Source organism: Pimephales promelas, chromosome 3 (genome assembly GCF_988280905.1).
Source record: "Pimephales promelas chromosome 3, fPimPro1.hap1.1, whole genome shotgun sequence".
NCBI classification, from domain to species: Eukaryota; Metazoa; Chordata; class Actinopteri; order Cypriniformes; family Leuciscidae; genus Pimephales; species Pimephales promelas.
In genome coordinates, this window is record NC_142771.1 from 1,683,160 (window position 1) to 1,699,818 (window position 16,659).

Consider the following 16,659-nt stretch of genomic DNA (forward strand, 5'->3'; position numbering starts at 1 on the left):
GGTGGGATGCCTAAGTTAGAATGCCTGCCCAATCTAACTAGTAGTAAAATGAATGAATAATAATTTAGCCATAAATAAAACGACCCACACGATGACCTTTCACCTGACGAACTCATCCGGGACGATTCCTCACGCTGCACGCGCATTTTTTAATTTCGCGCATTCCCAGAGGATAGCTTCAACTCTTGCGGCTGCTGGTAAGTGGTGTTTTATTCTCAGCGAAGTGATTTTGATGTATGTTTACTACTTATTATTATTATTTTACTAGAACGACGTGAAGAGAGCATGCAGAGATGTTGTTTGTATTGCTGTGTGTATGGCTGTAGAAGTAACGTTAGCTTGCTGTTTGAGGGAGAAAAGTTTCACGGGCGTGCCGTGGAGGGGTGTTATTTGACTAAAAACTATTATTTTTACTTTAAACTATTATTATTACAGTATTTATTTAAAAAGTTATATATCTAGCTCATAAATTATTATTTTTTAAATGTTAAACTTTAAATTTGTCTTTTCTGTTCTGTTTCTTTTTCAAAACTACATCAATGCATTTGCTGCTGTATCGATGCAGAATCATCTGTATTGATATTTTGAGCACAGCCCTATTTAACGCCTTGTTGTGCCCCATTTACTTTGAGCACCTGCCCCTCCAGAGGTCTCTGCACGGCCCTGGTGTATATAGTCTGGTGCAAAAAGAGTTGTTTTTTTTTTCCCCGTCTATATAGCTTATTTTTACCCTTCATGACGACTGTGAGGGTTTTTTATAACGCATCCGTTTAAACAACATGACATCATGACTTTTGCGTAAACATACACGCCACTTTTGAGTCAGGTGGCGTGTTATCTACGCATTTTGAGCTATCCGCGTGTATGCGTATATGTCTACGCCATTAACTTCCGCGTCATTCCACGTGTCTACACGCAGTCAAATCTCCAGTCATAAATGCCATTAACCCCAGCGACGGTTAGGTTTAGGGACGGGGTTGAGGTAAGTCATATATTTATATAACCTTAAGTCAACGGCGTTCATAAACACGCTGAAAGCGATTATGTGTCTTGATAGCACGCCAAAAATGGAAATACGAATTGGCGTGTCATACACACGCTACTTCATGAGATCAGTCTGGTTTAAATCATATTAAGCCTTAAAGTTGTGTATAATAAACATTGTTTTCGATGGTCGTCTGCTAGAAGTTAGAATATATCAAGTTCACATACATAGGACAGGAAAATAAAGTCTTCACACACCGCACAAACATGTAATAATAGACACGCAGGAGCTGTTTGTCCACCCATCTGCATAAAGCACATTCTGTGTGTAACTCAAACCACAGCAGAAGCTTTCACTTTCACAGTCACCGAGTGCAGCACGTTTACTTTACTCGTATTAAAGAATTGCGACCCAGATTAGTTTTGATCTTAATAGTTTTTCAGAACTGTGAAAACCACTCTGGCATTCAAAAGTCATGTTTCTGCTTTTATCACATTAGAGAAGTGCACGTCTTTGAAAACTAAATAAGGAACACTCAGAAAAAAGGTACAAAAGCTGTCACTTGGACAGCACCCTTCAAATGGGCTCTAATATGTACCATTCAGGTACTATTATGTAGCTTTGAGGGACTAATGTGCACTCTTACTAACTTAAAGGTGCTATATGTAATTTTTCTTCTAAAATGAATTATTTTTTTATTGGCTGTGTGTGAAGGGGTTGTAATCACATATTACAATGATCCACTTGTGGGGTTTTGATATTTCCTCTGAAGGCCAATATTCCTGTTTCTATGTGAAGTCTCCGGGTCGGATTTTCTGCGAAATCCATCGGATGTGACAACACATTCTCATCCCAAAAAGTCATATAACTGACGTCTTGGGACGTCTTTTGACCATACGTCAATATCCGCCTTTTTAGAGCCCCCTTAAACGTCTGTAGCGATCCCGGGCCGTCATACAACTAACGCTTTACCTTTAACGTCAGTTAGGTGACGGGTTAGGTTTAGGTCTGGGGTAGAGTTAGGATCCCATAACCTCATCTACCGACGTTTAAGGAGGCCCTAAAAAGGCGAATATTGACGTATGGTCAAAAGACGTCCCAAAACGTCAGTTATATGACTTTTTGGGATGAGACTGCGTTGGATGTGACGTGAATGCGTGGTCCCGAGACACACTTCAACACAACACACACTCCCGAGGCTCTCTCCTTTATATACAGTCAATGCGACGGCACTTTAGCTCACGACATGAGTCTGATAACACCAAAACACTCCTGCCTCCAGCATAACACACACTCCAACACAAACTCCACATAAATATAACAAACAAAAAAAATCTGCTGAAGCTCGTCAGGCCAAATGACAATCAGATCGAAAACACGGATCAACATGGGCACAGCGTTTGATACATGGAGAGATCTCCGCTTTGTTTTAGATACACGAATAGTTAGTGAAATGCCTGATGCTAGATAACAGCACAGATGTAGCGTTATCATGTACGAGCATGGAGCATTAGTTCAGTCCAGCGGATAACAGTAGCCTAGCGTGGCCGTGTGTACCGTGTGTGTTCGCTCGTGTGTTTGAGCTCGAGCGCTCTAGTTGCAATCTGAAACATCAACGCTAGAGGCCCCTAAAAACTACATATAGCACCTTAAACTTTTGAAGAGTGGTTTAACTACAGGTAAGAAGGTGGTGCGGGGCGGTACCTTTTTCAATAGATACATCTTTGTACGTAAAGGGTGCAAACTGGTACCTTGAAAGTACATATTAGTACCTAAAGTGTACCTTTTGAAAAGGGACCATCTCAGAGATAGCTTTTGTACCTTTTCTTGAGAGTGTACTGAGAAAGTGTATCATCTTCTTACTGGTGTCAGAGTTAACTCGGTCTCGTACGCGTCTCTCATTGTCAAACCACATCCTGGAAGAAACGTGTCGACTAAACTAAGCTACACGTTTCTTGTAAAAACAGTCTTATGTTTTCTCAGCAGTGACACACAGCCCTTTGCTGGGGCAGATCTTGATGCACACACATATATATATGTACAGCATTAAAACACCTAATTATGAAATCAAATATGAATTTCTTACATGTTAGAGAGTTGGACCGGATGTAGATTTCACTTCGCTCAGATGCTTTCAGTGATGCCAACATAGACATTTTGTTGCTAGATTTAGCTACTTTTATGAATGTCTAAGCAACTTTGTTTTCAAATAGTACCTATAGCAACAAATTAAGCTATATGACACACATATGTTTCTCCGTCACAGCTTATGCCAGACTGTAAGAGTGTACGTGTGGCCGAAAGTCAAAAACAGCGTAAGCCATTTTTTAAAATCTAAATTAAAACTTTTAGCACAAAAGTCCCTTAACCCAAGTAAATGAGTCGGCAACAGTGGATTTAATCCTCCTCTGCGGAGATCTTCGGCTTGTTAACAGCAGGTGTTCATCACTTATGCTCAACCATCACTTAATTAATCACTTATAATGACCGCAACACAATAGATGTTGTTTTGTGACGGACATTATACATTTTAAAATACATTAAATTGAACTCTAACTCAAAAGAGAAAACATCAGATTAATTTATGCACAATGTAATTTTTTTTGGCTCTGTGTATATTTTAATAAACATGAATGAAATAATATACAGTAATGTACACAAAACTATGTATGTATACATCTATATTTATTTAGTAAGCTATTGTGCTGCAATGCCAAATTAGTGGGTTGCATATTTACGAAGAGCTTGTGTGCAAATCAGCCGTGTGATCACTTGAGCAATGTTCAGAAATACAGTATTGTACACATTTAATAAAACATGGAAACCAATACAAGCTATAATAACGAATGGAAAACAAATACTTTTCCTGTTCTTAGACATGACATCAAACGTCAGAAAAACCTCCTGTTAACAAGAGTAACACAACTAATCATAGGACTTTTGTGATGTATCTGCTGTCCTGTCCAATCACACTCTTCTAGATCTGATGTCATAAACCAGTACAGCAACCGTAGCCACACCCACCAGGACAGAAAGGACCAATCGGATCACAGCTTCAGTAAAACTGTGGGCATAGTCTAAGAAGAGAAGACAAACTTTGTATTCTTACTATTTACTTTTATTTACACTTACACTAATTGTTTTATCTTACACTAACAGACATTAGTAATTAGTACAAGTTCACAAAAAAAAAAGATGGACAGGGTTGGGAACTGAGAATCGGTTCTTATTCAGTTCCAGTCATTGACAAAAAAACAGAATAAAAAAAGGGAACTTAATTCTGTCAGTGACTATGATCATTCACATGAGTGCTTTACTAGCTGAAGATAGTCTATATGAATATTAATCGAAAATAATTAGAATTATTAAACCCAATAATCTGTGTTTCATTGGGATTCGACTTCACTCGTCTCTATGGACCAATAGTCACTCTGAGAAGGAAAGAAATTAAGTTTCATACTCACTAATACAGGAGTTTGTGTGACAGAAGTGAGAAGCGTTGAGATGTCGAGCGCGGTGTGTGAGGGGATTGTGCAGCACACAGCTGTAGGTGTTGTTATCCTCATAGTCCAGCTCCAGATGGAGAGAGATGGAGGTGTTGAGCTCAGGGATGCTGATGGAGGACAGTAAACCGCCTCCTCTGTACCACGAGAGGGTCACCTGTGTCACGTTCATCACCGAACACAGCAACACACACCTGGATGGTGTTTCAGAAGAGTAGCTGCTGATCACAGGAATGGACAGGGAAGCTGGGAAATGTGAGAGAGGAAAGCAAATCACTGCTCACTTTTTAAAAAGCAGAGATCGGAAACAGTTGTCTGGAAGACGCATGTTCGTTCTTTGAATCACGCATGAGAAATTATCGTGTATGACAATTTCTATGAAATATTTCATAAATGAGGCTCCTAGTCGGCATTTAGATGGGATTCATTTTTTTAAAAAACGGACCCAAAGAAAGCAATTGTTCAAAATAACATTAAAAAGAAAGGCATCTGAAAGCCTGGGGTAAGATGAGACAGTTTTCACTTGAGTTGTAATCTAGGAAAGGAGAAATGAGACCGAATGTGAAACCAAATTATGACTTTGCAAAAAATAAAGAAAAAAAGTGCTTTAGTGGTTCAACTTGCGGCACATTCGAGTTAAGTTAACCCATGCGAAAGCATTAGCTGAGCCATCTGGATTATTAAACGGAAGATTATAAACATAAATAAGTTTGAGGCCTTAAAGCACACAAATAAAAATATATTATACTTAATTTAGCAAGAATGTTACCATCTCAATCATAGATTACAGCAAATACAGGAAATTTAGCATGGGAAATACCAACGCATTCTCATCTTAGGGTGTCATATAGTGACGCTTTTGCCAATGCGTATACATCCAACGCACATGGCACACTTTAGCATCAATATAACACGCTTCGGTTATGGGTAGGTTTAGGTCTGGGGTAGTGTTAGGGTTAGACCACTAGGAGGCGCCTTCTGGCCCATTTATCTCTGCGTCTCATATTGACGCTAAAGGGTGCCATGTGTGTTGGATGTCTACGCATAGGCAAAAACGTCACTATATGACATCTTGTGATGAGAACGGGCTGGAAAAAAAGTATAAGGATTTAAAGTTAACAGAGTTAGGGTTAGTCGCGCAAGTTTTCCACATAGGTGCGCTGAGTTTGGTGAAAATATCTCATTACGTTCTTGAGTTATAGCCATTATAGCCTAAACAAAATGGACAATTGTTTTCGCCAGTTATAGCCATTTTAGTAAAAGTGAGTGAACGTTTTGGCGGCCCTTAGCGACCGCGAGTCTGACTATCAATAATTATTTTTAAAAAGTAGAATTTTCGGATAATCTTCCTGCACGAGATTGTTCACAAGATTGCTTCCGATCAGACCAAAAACCTGGGCTAGTTCGCAAAAGTAGGTTTTCAAAATATGCAAAATACCCCAAATTTGTGCCGAACGACGAGTAAATTACTTTTGTGAAAAAATGGCAAATTTTGCATGATTGTAGAACCGAGTGGAAGCTTTTAAAGCTATTAAATACTGCAGGAACAGGAGAAATCCCATCAGACCTCTACTAGACACACACAGTGAGTGGCTCATCTTACCCCATATCGAACATATAAATACTCTTAAAACATCATTGCGGGTGTTGAGTGCAATCATTTAAAAGGAGAATAAGAAAAGATCAGTGTAATGCTGTGCTCACCATAGACGGTAACACTGAACGTCTTGACTGAGACCTTGTTTCCGGTGACGATCTCCACTGTGTACGGTCCAGAGTGTGGTGTGCTGGTGTGTGTGATGGTCAGCGATCCGGTCTGATTGTCCAGCTGAAGTCTGTCTCTGAATCTCCCATCAACACTATCATGAAAGATCTCGTCATGTGCTCGGTGGATTTTAGCTATGTGTGTGTCTTTAGGTCCAAATGTCCACAGAATCAGATCGTCCGTGTGTATTTGAGTAACATTAGTGTGAAGAGTGACCGAATCTCCCTCCATCACCTCTGTTGACCTCATTTCATCCGTCTCAACACCTCGAGAACACACAGGAACTGGTGGGTAGTTATTTCAGTCATTATATGATCATTTCATTTTCTCATTCAGTTAATTATTTTAGATGCTGTCATGTTGTAAATTGAACTAAAAAACATAACTTACCAACTAAGCTCCACAAACCGAGACAGAATAAAATAAATGTGTGAGGCATTTTCTTCAGCGAGATCATGAGCCTGAGAAAGAAACTCTGTATGGTTAGTCACACATCTCTCTGAGAAAGCGTGTCTCTGAACGACCACAAGTGCAGTTCCCTGTTTAGTGTGTACTGTAGTCTGAACAGGCGTGTCGGTGTGTGTTTCACACTTGTCGGAAATAGAAATACACCTTCACCTTAATAAAGTTTGCAATTCTACAATATCTTTACATTTTAATAATCCTGACCTAATAAAGAGTGGATTTGTGTGGTCTCTGCTTTGAAAATAATGCGAATGGCTCTTTTCTGTCAAATAAATAGGCGCATAAAATAAATGTACGTTGTGTAAAATTGTGTTTAAACGTGAGTACGTCTATTAAAGAGTGTATGTGTACAAATAGAATTTTAAAACAGTTCTAACACAACCTTTTTTTCGTTCTTATGCCAAACTGTTATTGATGTATTGAAGTGTTTCGGAGCTGAATCTCTGACAAATGTCAAACTTCCAACACCAAACCACCTTTATATCGATAAGTGTTGCTGCTGTTTTATTTCTACTCTTGTGACACATTTGTTAGTTACTTTACATTGTTAAAATAAACTGCAACGGTGCTAAATACTTTACATTTGGGATCCACCGATACCATTTTTTCAGAACCGATCCGATACTAAAAATTCAGAGTATCGACCGATACCGATCCGATACAGCGCAGTTTTATTTTTAAAATTAAGTAGGATTTCTACTTTCTACACACAAAAGAGTGATTATCAGTTTAAAACACAATATACTTAAGTCTTCTTCTTAAAGAAGAAGTCTACTTAATACAGACAACTTCATTATAAAGAAAAACAACAAATAAATAAAAAATATATGATCGTAATCTGACAAAAATGCTATTATAAACTAGATTAGTGTATAATTCATCAGTAAAATTGACTCTAGAAAAATCACGGGTGCACAATTTTTATAAAATCTGAACATTTAGAGAAAAAAAAACATTGTTTAGTGGGGAACAAATAGAGACTAATGTAGTACTAAATCTGGTAAAAATGTACACATTGCTCTTTGTATTGTTGTAAAATACGTTAATGAAAAACAAGATAAAAAAATCAAAAAGACTTGCAGGTTGACTTCTGCTTATTTGTTCTAGTTACTGTATAAGTTATAAAGAATGTCTGCAAAGTACGTTTGCAAAAATAAAATCTATCTTGAATTTCTTTTGTTTGAAAAATAACATTGAGTTGAAAATTAATCATACTAGCATAGAAATGATTTTGTGAATAAAAAAGTGTTTTTGATTTTTACTTGAGTAAAAAAGATTGGAAAACACAGATCCATGTCATCTTGTGTTTTTGTCTTAACAGACTTTAACACAAATAATGTGTTTCTAACTGCAAACACTCAGAATAAAGTGAGATGATCTGCTGATGATCCTGAACAGCTTGTTGAATGAGTGTTGATAGTCTGAGGATCGTCAATATTAACAGATCTGCTGAAAACACTCTTTATTTCATGACAATAGTTCCTGTTTTCACCTCATTTATTATGCTGATGTCTTCAGATCTCCTGTAAATTGACATTTAAAGTTCATTTCATCAGTGTAAGCAGACTGGGGGGATTTGGTAGCTACTATATATGTGTTTATTGCTGTTTTTTATGTTTTTTCTTACAGTTCTTTACTACTTTTGAAATTTAGTATGATCTCTTAGTTATATTTAAGTTCTTAGTATGATCTTATATTTATAAAAAAGTCAGAATTGTTTCATTATATATATATATATATATATATATATATATATATATATATATATATATGTTATGCTGAATGTGAATCCAACATTATTTCACCTATATTCTGACATTTTGTTTACACAAAAGTTATTTGAAACATTACACTTGCATTTACTGGGTTTTCTATGTCAACATCAGGTCTTTTTTGGTCTATTTTGGCAGATCAGCTCCTCCCACAGTAATTACATCATCAGTGAAGCTCCTCCCACAGTAATTCAGCAATAAATGCTGTAAATTCCCATCAGCTGCAAGTGAAGACGAGCTTCAGAGTACAGAGCTGCAATCTGCAAAGACTGAGTTTATTAAAGAGGACAGTGAGAACATGAGTGATCCAGAACCCTGCAGAATGAAACACACTGAAGATCATGAAGAACAAAGAGGTTGGTGTTTATTCTTCATTCATTCATGATGCTGGAGAACATTCATGTTAGAAACATTCAAGCCCTTCATCACTTTTAGATAAAGAGTTAAACTATGAAATGGGTACAGTTCAGTAAAGGGGAAACTTTCATATTGATTGTCAATATCAGGTCAAATAAAGTGTAATTTTAGCTCTGGTTTATATGTAGTTTGCATTTTTTTTTTGCAACGTATGTTACAAAAATGTTGAACATTTCTCAATATAGTTGAGTTATTAGTTTACTATAATATATATAATGTATTATTATATTATTATTTATTGTTATATTTTTAAAGGGTAACTCAATTTAATTAATTGTGACAAATGAGTTAATTTCATTTAAAGGGTAACTCCCCCTGGTCAGAGCCTGACTCCGCCCACTCACGATATTTGATAAATGCTGGAAAATTTTGCAGTGTACAATGTAAATACTTACATTATACAGAATAAAATTCTATAAATATTTTTTTTCAACATAAGAGATGTTTTTTTATGCAGTTCTAGTGATTGAATTCAACAATTGATTCAATTAAAATTTAAACATTACAAAAAAAAAATTAAAGTATTCAAGATTACAAAAACAACATTGTGATGAGAAGTCTTTTTTTTTTTTTTACTTATTACAAAAAAGACTTTGAGTTCCTGTCTGTATTTGAGACTACAAATTTCAAGTCAAGTCACCATGTACAGAGTGAACAGCAGCGGTCCTAGTACTGAGCCTTGTGGTACGCCATACTGAACTTGTGCTCGATAAGACATCTCTTCATTTACTGCTACAAACTGATAACGGTCAGATAAGTGTGATTTAAACCATGCTAGTGCAGTTCCACAAATGTCTACATAATTTTCAAGTCTATTTTAAAGAATGTTGTGGTCAATTGTGTCAAATGCAACACTAAGATCGAGTAACACTAATAGAGAGATACAACCACGATCGGACGATAAGAGCAGATCATTTGTGACTCTAATGAGAGCTGTCTCGGTACTATGATACAGTCTAAATCCTGATTGAAAATGATCACAGATACCATTTCTTTGTAGATAGGAACATAGTTGTGAAGATACTGCTTTTTCCAGTATCTTTGACAGAAAAGGCAGATTCGAGATTGGCCTTTAATTGACTAATTCTGTAGGATCAAGTGTGTTTTTTTAACAAGCGGCTTAATCATAGCTAGCTTAAAGGTTTTTGGTACGTATCCTAGCGGCAAAGACGAATTAAGGATTGTTAGCTTGTTTTTTAACAATGACTGGAGAAAATCCGATTTTATCTTGATGTGTAAGGTCACTCAGTGTCCAGGACCGCGATTGTTATTTACACAAGTAACTTTTAACAGACGGAACCAGATTGGCCGACCCGTAGCCGCCTACACGCTCACTCAATGCATGGACGATCTGACAGGATTAACGTACGTTACCTCGGTTGAGTGGCCTGACTTCTACACCTACCTTATAGAGAAACCGATCGTAAAGAGAAACTGAGGGCATATAAATCTTTAGATGCCTATATGGTCCTGTACTAGACTTATGTGTACGATCCGCAGTTCTGCCGAGTCAGCGCCGAGACCACGACAATGTAAAGAGTGACATTACAGTGCGATTTTAATCATGTGAATATTTTCTAGAAATAAAAAATCCAGATACAGCATATTCATTTTTCATCAATTCTTGCACCAAACAACACAACAAGATGACATTTAATAATAATAACAATTATTTAAGCTCCTTATTATGTAGCCGAATCTGTGCTGGTTTGTATTGGCCGCCTCCAGTTTTCACTTTGTTTTGCCTCCAGCTAGTGCCGTGACGTAACTGTGACGTCGGCACAAAAGGCAGCAAATGAACCAAATCTTTCCTTAGGGAGACAACAATGCACTTCCTGATGTGATAGTGTAGTAGATGGTTGCATAGTTTTAATTTTCTCAATATTTACAATCTTCTAAGTGAAGAAATTCATAAAGTCATTACTGCTGTGCTGCTTGGAAACATCTGGGCTTGAAGCTTTCTTTTTCGTTAGTTTTCGTTAGACTTGTAGAAACAGCAAGTTTCATTAGTGACTGGATTCTGTGATTCCATCCTGTTTTCTGCATCTCAGGAATCAAATGCTCTACATGCTATTTGCTTTAATTAACTGGCTTTCCAACTTGAACTGGAACGCAGCGAAACTCGTGTTTCTGATGTCCCACGTTCACATGCGTCTGAATGGGAGTCATGGGGCGGTGATGGCGCAGTGGATATGACACATGCCTTTGGTGTGAGAGACTCGGGTTCGAATCCACTGTGAGACACCAATGTGTCCCTGAGCAAGACACTTAAAGGGATAGTTCTCCTAAAAATGAAAATTAAGTCTTTAATTACTCACCCCCATGCTGTACCAACCCCGTAAGACCTTCGTTCGTCTTCCGAACACAAATGAAGATGTTTTTGATTAAATTTGAGAGCTTTAAATTCACGACGCATGCGCGAGAATTGCGATCTCCTTCAACTACTTCAGTTCAGTTCTCGCGCATGCGTCGTGGAAATCTCTTGAAGTCTCGTTTCTGGCCAACAAGGAATAGTCGAATAAAGTCGGTATTTTTGTTTGTTTTTTCGCACAAAAAGTATTCTCGTCGCTTGATAAACATATAGTTGAGCCACGGTAGTCACTTGGGATATTTAAACATTTTCTTCATTGACTTTCTGGGCCGTCAAGAGGCAGTCCCTTAGGCAGCCAATGTGGTAGTTATACAGCTCTCAAATTTAATCAAAAATATCTTCATTTGTGTTCCGAAAACGAACGAAGGTCTTACGGGGTTGGTACACCATGGGGGTGAGTAATTAATGACTTAATTTTCATTTTTAGTTGCTCCAGAGGTGTGCGACCTCTGACATATATAACAATTGTAAGTCGCTTTGGATAAAATCGTCAGCTAAATGAAGAAATGTAATGGGAGTCATTGGAATTAAATGTCTAGTGTGACTGGACTGTAATAATTAAAAGGTTTTAAGTCAAATAAATTAAAGATCAATCTAAACATTGGTATCAACATTATGACACTACTGTATGATTTTTAATGCTAATATATTACGTTATATAATTGTGTCATTGATCAAATATATTTAATAGTTCTTGCTACAGAAAGATGGGTTTTGTGTCTATAATGTTTTAAAAAAGTACTTTTTGTTATTACATCAGAGCTCTTTTATACGTCCTTTCACTTCATGTTCCTCTCTTTGAATTATTTTTGTTGTACTCAAAATTAAACTTTTTTTCCTTTCATTTCAGACCTGATGGAAGAGAGCGAGGAGAGAGAAGAACTGAGTGAAGTGGAGGAGGAACATCATGTCCAACCTGGAGGAAAACCCTTGAGTCTCTCAAAGACTAAAACATTTTTTTTAAAGAAAAGAAGAACCAAGAAGTCTTTCACCTGCACTCAGTGTGGGAAGAGTCTCACAACCAAACAACATCTTGATGTTCACATGAGGATCCACACTGGAGAGAAGCCGTTCTCATGTGATCAGTGCGGGAAGAGTTTCACACAATTATCATCCCATAAGAAACATATGATGATCCACACCGGAGAGAAGCCGTTCACATGTGATCAGTGTGGCAAATCATTTATTACTGCATCAGACCTGAAGATACACCTGACGGTTCATACGAAGGAGAAGCCGCATTCATGTTCTGTGTGTGGAAAGAGTTTTTCACTGCTGCGATATTTACATAAACATCAGAAAATCCACACGGGTGTGAGAGAATACATGTGCTTTGAGTGTGAGAAGACTTTTACTACAGCGGAAAGTTTAAAACTGCACCAGAGAATTCACACTGGAGAAAAACCTTACAAGTGTTCACTCTGTGACAAGAGATTCAGTCAGGCAGTAAATCTGAAAACACATGAGATGGTCCACACTGGAGAAAAACCTTACAAGTGTTCACACTGTGACAAGAGATTCAGTGACTCATCAAATCTGAAAACACATGAGAGGATCCATACTGGAGAAAAACTACACACGTGTGATCAGTGCGGGAAGAGTTTCTCTATTAAAACTAACCTGAAGCAACACATGGAGATCCATACGGTGGATAAACCACTGAAACACAGTCTGAAATCACGCTAAGAATCCACACATCACCCGCCACATCTCTCCTCTCCACCTATAGCCGGTGTGTGGTGAGCACAGGACACTTGGTTCATTGATTGGTATATTAACTCATAGGTGTATATGCCATTCTTCTTTCAGACGAATACAGTCAGAGTTATATTAAAAATATCCTGGCTCTTCCAAGCTTTATAATGCTGTTTTGAAGTTCATAAAAGTGCATCTATGCATGATAAAAGTGCACAGCGATACTTGTGCGTCTTTTCTGGCGTCGTCCTCCTGAAATACACATTTAGTGCAGCAGCAGCGAGTCTGAGGAGAATATGTGGCGTTCATTCAGACCTGAGCGAGTGTGTGTTCGTTTGTGTGATTGTCTCGATGTTTGAGCGTAGTCATCTGGAAACGCTCGGTCAAGCCAGCCGCCGTCTAGATATTGATGCTCGTCTATTTGTGGAATTACAGTATGGATACATGGAGGTGCCAAAAAAGCTGAGAAATACCTGTATTTCAACAATTGCAACCTATTAAAAACGTCCTCAGGTTACGACTGTAACCCTTGTTCCCTGAGAAGGGAACGAGAACTGCGTCAAATGACACTTTGGGGGAACACCCATCAGCGTAGCGCCTCTGAAGTATGAATGAAACTGTGCCAATCTCTGATTGGTGTTGCGTCATGACGTAATATGTGCTACGGCACATAGGCGGAAGCTATATAAGTACCTGGCACACATGAGCTGTCAGCTTCTGTGATGAAGCGAGCGCTCCCAGGCAGGGGAAGGTGTGGCCACGAGACGCAGTTCTCGTTCCCTTCTCAGGAAACAAGGGTTAAAGTCGTAACCCGAGGACGTTCCCTATGGAGGGAACTCAAACTGCGTCAAATGACACTTTGGGGGAACGAGTGTAACCCCTCCACCCGGGTTCTACTCTCCCCGCTCTGAGCGGGCCTCGAACCCAGGTCTCCGGCGTGAGAGTCAGGCGCTCTAACAAGGAGGCTAAAGACTGCATTCTCTAGCATCTGTCACTAGAGCACCTATTGAGATCAGGGGAGTGAGGTTTACTCGTACAGCAACTACTAGCTGGCCTCCGTTACACTCACCCCCCTAAACCTCACTCTCATCCGGGTCACGGCACCAATGTAACCCCTACAACCGGGTCCCACTCGACCCGCTCAGAGCGGGCCTCGAACCCTGGTCTCCGGCATGAGAGTCAGGCGCTCTAACAAGGAGGCTAAAGACTGCAGCCTCTACCGTTTGTCGCTAGAGCGCCTATTGAGATCAGAGGAGTGAGGTTTACTCGCACAGCAATTACCAGCTGGCCTCCGTTACACGAGTACCCACTACGCCACAATGCCTGCCCTGGTGTGAAGCTGCTCACAAGCACACTCAGGACGCGAGCACAAGAGAGCCGGGTGTCGACGGAATGTCCAAACTGTAAACCTAATAAAGGTATGTGGGGTGGCCCATTCAGCTGCATCGCAGACCTCCTGGATGGGAGCCCCTGTGAAAAGGGCTCTAGAGGACGCCATACCTCTGGTGTAATGAGCCCTCACAGCCACAGGTGAAGCATACCGCGCACCTGGTAGGCCGTAGAAATAGCATGGACAATCCAGTTGCTGATGGTCTGTTTAGAAGTGGGGTCCCAAAACACCCCAGTAACTGGTCTGCAGATAATGTGTCCTTATTATTGTAGACTCGTAATCTACGCTCTGCCTCGGCAAAAGGCGAGATTCGAGTCATTCACAATATATTTGGCTTTCGTTTCTCGAGAAGAAAGTCAATCGGCACAAGGCTGAAACACCCGAACGCACGGCTGTGTGTGCGTCGAGATATTTCTCAATGAACACAGCCAGCGCCCTCAGGAGCTGACTGTGCATGCCTCGCACCCACACAGAAACTTTATTGCAGAGTAGACCGAATCTGCGCACTGCCTCGACAACGCGAGTCCGATACTATAGATTCTTAATTGCAATGCAGACCTTAAAGGGTTAGTTCACCCAAAAATGAAAATTCTGTCAGTATTTACTCACCCTCATGTTGTTCCAACCCCGTAAGACCTTCGTTCATCTTCGGAACACAAATTAAGATATTTAAGATATTAAGATGCGTACTAGTCCATAGGCTTCTTGAGGGAATGACACTTGAAGGCCTTGAAAAGTAATTGAAGACATCGTTAAAATAGTCCAAGTGACTACAGGGGCTCAATCTTAACTCTATCAAACGACGAGAACACTTTTTGTGTGCCAAAACAAACAAAAATAACGACTTTATTTCAAATATTCACTTCCTTCTCCATGAGCCTGTAGTAAGTTAACGTAGTGTGATTGCGTAAAGTTACGTCACACGTAGGCTCACTATTGGCCGACGCTGGTCATGTGTGTGATGCGTGTGACGTACAATAACAGAAGCTTACGCTATTAAACTAGTAACCTGACTCGCGCAGAGGGAGAAATAAACCAATAGTTGAAATAAAGTCGTTATTTTTGTTGGTTTTTTTGCGCACAAAAGTGTTCTCGTCGTTTGATAAACTTAAGATTGAGCCCCTGTAGTCACTTGGACTATTTTAACGATGTCTTTAATGACTTTTCAAGGCCATCAATTGTCATTCCCTTAAGAAGCCTATGGACTAGTATGCAGGAGCGATCTTAATATCTTAAATATCTTAATTTGTGTTGCGAAGATGAACGAAGGTCTTACGGGGTTGGAACAACATGAGGGTGAGTAAATACTGACAGAATTTTCATTTTTGGGTGAACTAACCCTTTAAATCTACACGCTGCCTCGGCAAACGCGAGATCCCAGCCACTAAATTCCATATTGCAATAATTCAGGACAATTCTTATGGGACAAACAACACCAAATAAAACAGACAGTTTGACACAGAGCGCTTGCTGAAGAACAAAAAGCTGGCATCTCATGTGTGCCGGGTCCTTATATAGCTATTGCCTATGTGCCGTCACACATCACGTCATGACGCAGTTTGACGCAGTTTGAGTTCCTTCGATAGGGAACTATTGAACTATTTTCAGTTGAACTAATTTCACAGATATTTTACTGTGGAGTTTTAACGAAAATAAAGGCAAAGTCCGTCAAAATACATTACCACATTGCTCATTTCTTGGATTTTTGTTCTGCCGTTATTAAAATTCCTAAAGTTGACATGCCATTTCCAATGAGTCCTTTTTTTTGGGATGACCATCACTCTGACCACATAAAGTTTTTACGAAAGGCTTAATAAATAAATAAACACTTTCCATATCAAGATTTACTGTAGAGTTTGAGGAAATTACTGAAAGACCATACAATGAATAAAAAAAAATACAAAAACAACAGTATACAATAACGATATCTACAGGTTGTTACAAGAAAAGTTCAAATGGTTGAGGTTATTACTGAGGTCCGTGATTGTTAGGATGTTCAACGGATTTCATTATACTGTAGGTTTGACGTCTCTTCAGAGCGTTTTTGAAGCCTAAAGTGGGCGGAGCCGGCCGTCACCATCTTGCCAGTGCGTCACTCACGGATAACAGAACATGTTCAGGTTGTGTAGAGTGTGTAGTCTGAACAGGCATGTAAATGTTTTTTCACACTCTTAACACTCGTAGAAAATTTAAAACCATAGACTGAACAGAAATATGGACATAGTGTGTGTGATATCACCCATAGGCGTTTTTTGAAGCCTAAAAAGTAGCCGTCGTTTGTCACTTGACGCAGTCA

General features: G+C 39.1%; 2 protein-coding genes across 3 annotated transcripts; one reads left to right on the plus strand and one right to left on the minus strand.

The window, feature by feature from the left end:
• Positions 1 to 3,372: 3,372 nt before the first annotated feature.
• Positions 3,373 to 6,751, minus strand: LOC120484903 (uncharacterized). 2 transcript variants are annotated; one of them, XM_039680348.2, is made up of 4 exons: positions 6,644 to 6,751; positions 6,193 to 6,519; positions 4,450 to 4,734; positions 3,373 to 4,062 (listed from the first exon to the last, which is right to left on the minus strand). In XM_039680348.2, exons 1-4 carry the CDS (start codon positions 6,708 to 6,710, stop codon positions 3,953 to 3,955), a joined length of 789 nt encoding a protein of 262 aa, XP_039536282.2. In that variant the 5' UTR covers positions 6,711 to 6,751; the 3' UTR covers positions 3,373 to 3,952. The 2 variants fall into 2 exon arrangements, with proteins under 2 accessions (XP_039536282.2, XP_039536281.2); XM_039680347.2 differs by having other exon boundaries at positions 6,193 to 6,537.
• A 1,883-nt stretch (positions 6,752 to 8,634) lies between these two features.
• LOC120484901 (uncharacterized) lies at positions 8,635 to 13,083 on the plus strand. The gene is made up of 2 exons (XM_039680339.2): positions 8,635 to 8,846; positions 12,129 to 13,083. The coding sequence occupies exons 1-2, from the start codon at positions 8,789 to 8,791 to the stop codon at positions 12,962 to 12,964; spliced, it is 894 nt and encodes a 297-aa protein (XP_039536273.2). The 5' UTR covers positions 8,635 to 8,788; the 3' UTR covers positions 12,965 to 13,083.
• The last annotated feature ends 3,576 nt before the right edge of the window (positions 13,084 to 16,659 follow it).

Bases quoted from the DNA above. Each gene is read 5' to 3' on its own strand.
- LOC120484903 (XM_039680347.2), bottom strand. From the start codon at position 6,710: ATGATCTCGCTGAAGAAAATGCCTCACACATTTATTTTATTCTGTCTC. The intron at 6,538-6,643 runs GTAAGTTATGTT...ACTACCCACCAG, and splicing joins CGGTTTGTGGAGCTTAGTTG to TTCCTGTGTGTTCTCGAGGT. The intron at 4,735-6,192 runs GTGAGCACAGCA...CACATTTCCCAG, and splicing joins GTTCAGTGTTACCGTCTATG to CTTCCCTGTCCATTCCTGTG.
- LOC120484901 (XM_039680339.2), top strand. From the start codon at position 8,789: ATGAGTGATCCAGAACCCTGCAGAATGAAACACACTGAAGATCATGAA. The intron at 8,847-12,128 runs GTTGGTGTTTAT...CTTTCATTTCAG, and splicing joins AGATCATGAAGAACAAAGAG to ACCTGATGGAAGAGAGCGAG.